The sequence below is a fragment of the Epithele typhae genome (assembly GCF_022376455.1).
Source record: "Epithele typhae strain CBS 203.58 chromosome Unknown BXZ73scaffold_489, whole genome shotgun sequence".
In the NCBI taxonomy this organism is placed as follows: domain Eukaryota; kingdom Fungi; phylum Basidiomycota; class Agaricomycetes; order Polyporales; family Epitheliaceae; genus Epithele; species Epithele typhae.
In genome coordinates this window covers 1-2,255 of record NW_025954680.1, presented here as the reverse complement: position 1 = coordinate 2,255, position 2,255 = coordinate 1, and the positions used below count along the sequence as shown (strand labels likewise).

The 2,255-nt window shown below is 56.5% G+C and overlaps 1 protein-coding gene across 1 annotated transcript; it reads left to right on the top strand.

The window, feature by feature from the left end:
• Nucleotides 1-420: 420 nt before the first annotated feature.
• Nucleotides 421-921, top strand: BXZ73DRAFT_61980 (uncharacterized protein; the record flags this gene model as incomplete). Its single annotated transcript, XM_048021729.1, has 2 exons — nucleotides 421-672; nucleotides 727-921. Coding segments are annotated over 2 exons (447 nt in total), but the record flags the coding sequence as incomplete, so codon positions are not given.
• Between the last annotated feature and the right edge of the window lie 1,334 nt (nucleotides 922-2,255).

Genomic DNA, 2,255 nt, shown 5'->3' with positions numbered 1-2,255 from the left:
GTCGTAGACTTATTCATGCGACAACGGAGACTGCCAGACGCGTGGTCATTTTTGAGAACAATAAATATACGTCGTCCGTCTGAGTAGCACATTTCCGGGTGGATTTCCGTTGCGGGATGGTACCCTGCTACACTGCAATTTGCTAGATCATGGGCAAGATGAGTGTCTCGCAGCGTGCAATGTGCATGCACCAGCACCCCCGCCTCATGTCAGTGACGCCGCGAACTGCCGCAGCACACGAGTCCTCTAGCTCGCTCCATCCGTACGTACGCTGACGACTCCCACAAGATCCCTCGGCTTACACTCCACACTCAGATGCCATTAGGTCCCATGGTAAGTAGCATGTGTTCGAGATCTCCACCTTGGAGCACGCTATATAACTGTCATTAGAGCAACAAGTCGCCCAAACACATCATTGCCTTCTTCGCCCGATACCCCGACTTCAAATATCAGAAGGGTGCTTCGCTCCCACTCGAATTCCGGCGGCTTGGAGAGGAGTCGGATTGGAAGAAGCAGCAAGAGAAAGAGGCCAAGCGCCACTTACGAGACGCGATGGTGAAACAATTCAACACCACTTATGGGCGCGACGCATCAAACCTGGCATCGTGGCAGCTCTTGTGCAGCATGATCAGTGACGAGCCCCCTCCCAATACCGTGAATAAATGTCGAAAGGTGAACGATTCCTGGTCGTTGGTCTTTTGCGGTTCTTTACATAATGTGGTACAGATCATTGATAGCACGCACGTCAACTTGGTCGATTTCATCGACGGGCTACCCGGCCCATTCAAAGTGCGAACGTTTCCGTCGGTCGGCGACCTCGCTAAATACACCCATGCCAACGAAAAGTACTTCCCAAAGGAGAACGCTCATGCCGGAAGCCTGCTCAAACAGCTGCTTCGCAAGATTGGCAGGCGACAGTGAAGACGCGCGGCGACGGACTTAGGCGGCTATCGCGGCGGAAACAGGAACTGGCGAAAGGCGAGAAATTTGAGTTGTCGTTGAGACTTGAACCAGCTGCGGGCGGTGGCTAGGTCGCAGAGTGTAAACAAGTATTTTATGCACTTGTACTGGTATTAGTCTGCCCGTGGCTGTGTCAGCCGCGCAGAAGTCGGAAGTCGGAAGTCGGGCCCGTGAGAGTACTGAGCGCTGAGCCATTCGAATGATCGCCTCATACGCCACCCCTTGCTCTCCCAAATCACTACACGGCCATTCCGTCACAACTTTATGGTCGATATCTTTGTGTCAGCTCCGCCGACTTGGATCACTCGCTGGAATCGGCCAGCCTTGCGCGAGCTCTGGCGTCTCGTGGCAAGTTGCTCAAATATCTAGGTGCAACGGTGGCAGAAGACCAGGAGAAATTCGATATTATTCTTTCCACATATGGTCCTTTAATGCCGCACCGGAGGTTTTCAACGATGACAACCAAAGGACTTCAAACGGACACCCGGTGGAGGACATGCTAGCTTCCCTTGATCCACCGTTCCTCGGAGTGATCGGAAAGGACTACTGTCTTACTCCTGTGCGAAACAGCCCCGTAGACACCCAAAGGCTCGACTCACACTCACCCCGTTCTCCTTCCCTGTTCACTAGGCTGAGGCCTTGTGCTGTTACGACCTTGGCGTCCCTACCGGCTTCGCTCCCGTCGCCCGCGCCAATCCTCAGTACGTTCCCATCCCCTCCTCCGAGCACTGGACTTCTATCCATCGCGGCCTTCGCGCCGATCTCGGAGCCAGGTTCCGACAGAGAGTCCTCTCCCACACTCTGTCAAGCCTCCACGTTCGAACAACATAGCATACATTCAGGATGCACGTCGTTCCAACGTGACCACGCTCCAGAAGTGGTCTCCTCACATCCGGACACCCTAGGACTGCGTGCTTCGCCTTGCGTCCCTCTTGTCACTCGGACCGTCGCCGATGACATCGTCTGCTCCGACATCGGAGAACGTTCCCGTGTTGGTGACCCCGGGCCCGTGCGAGCGCACGCTGCCAACGATAGCAGTCCGGAACTCGTGCCGCCTCGCCTCCGTGCCGCAGACCCGCGGCGGCTCATGCGTACCGAGGTCGCCGCCGGGGTCTTCCGAGACTTTCGGCGCGTGCTGGCGGAGCTGCGGGGGAGGATCCTTCGGAGCCTGTCGCCGCGGAGTTCCGCGCCGTGACGGTGCAGAGGGACGTACAACGCCAACAAGAAACACAACGCCGTGGTCCTCCTCCGGGTTTATCCCAGGCCCCGGAAGCATTCTGTCCAGCCGGGTGTCT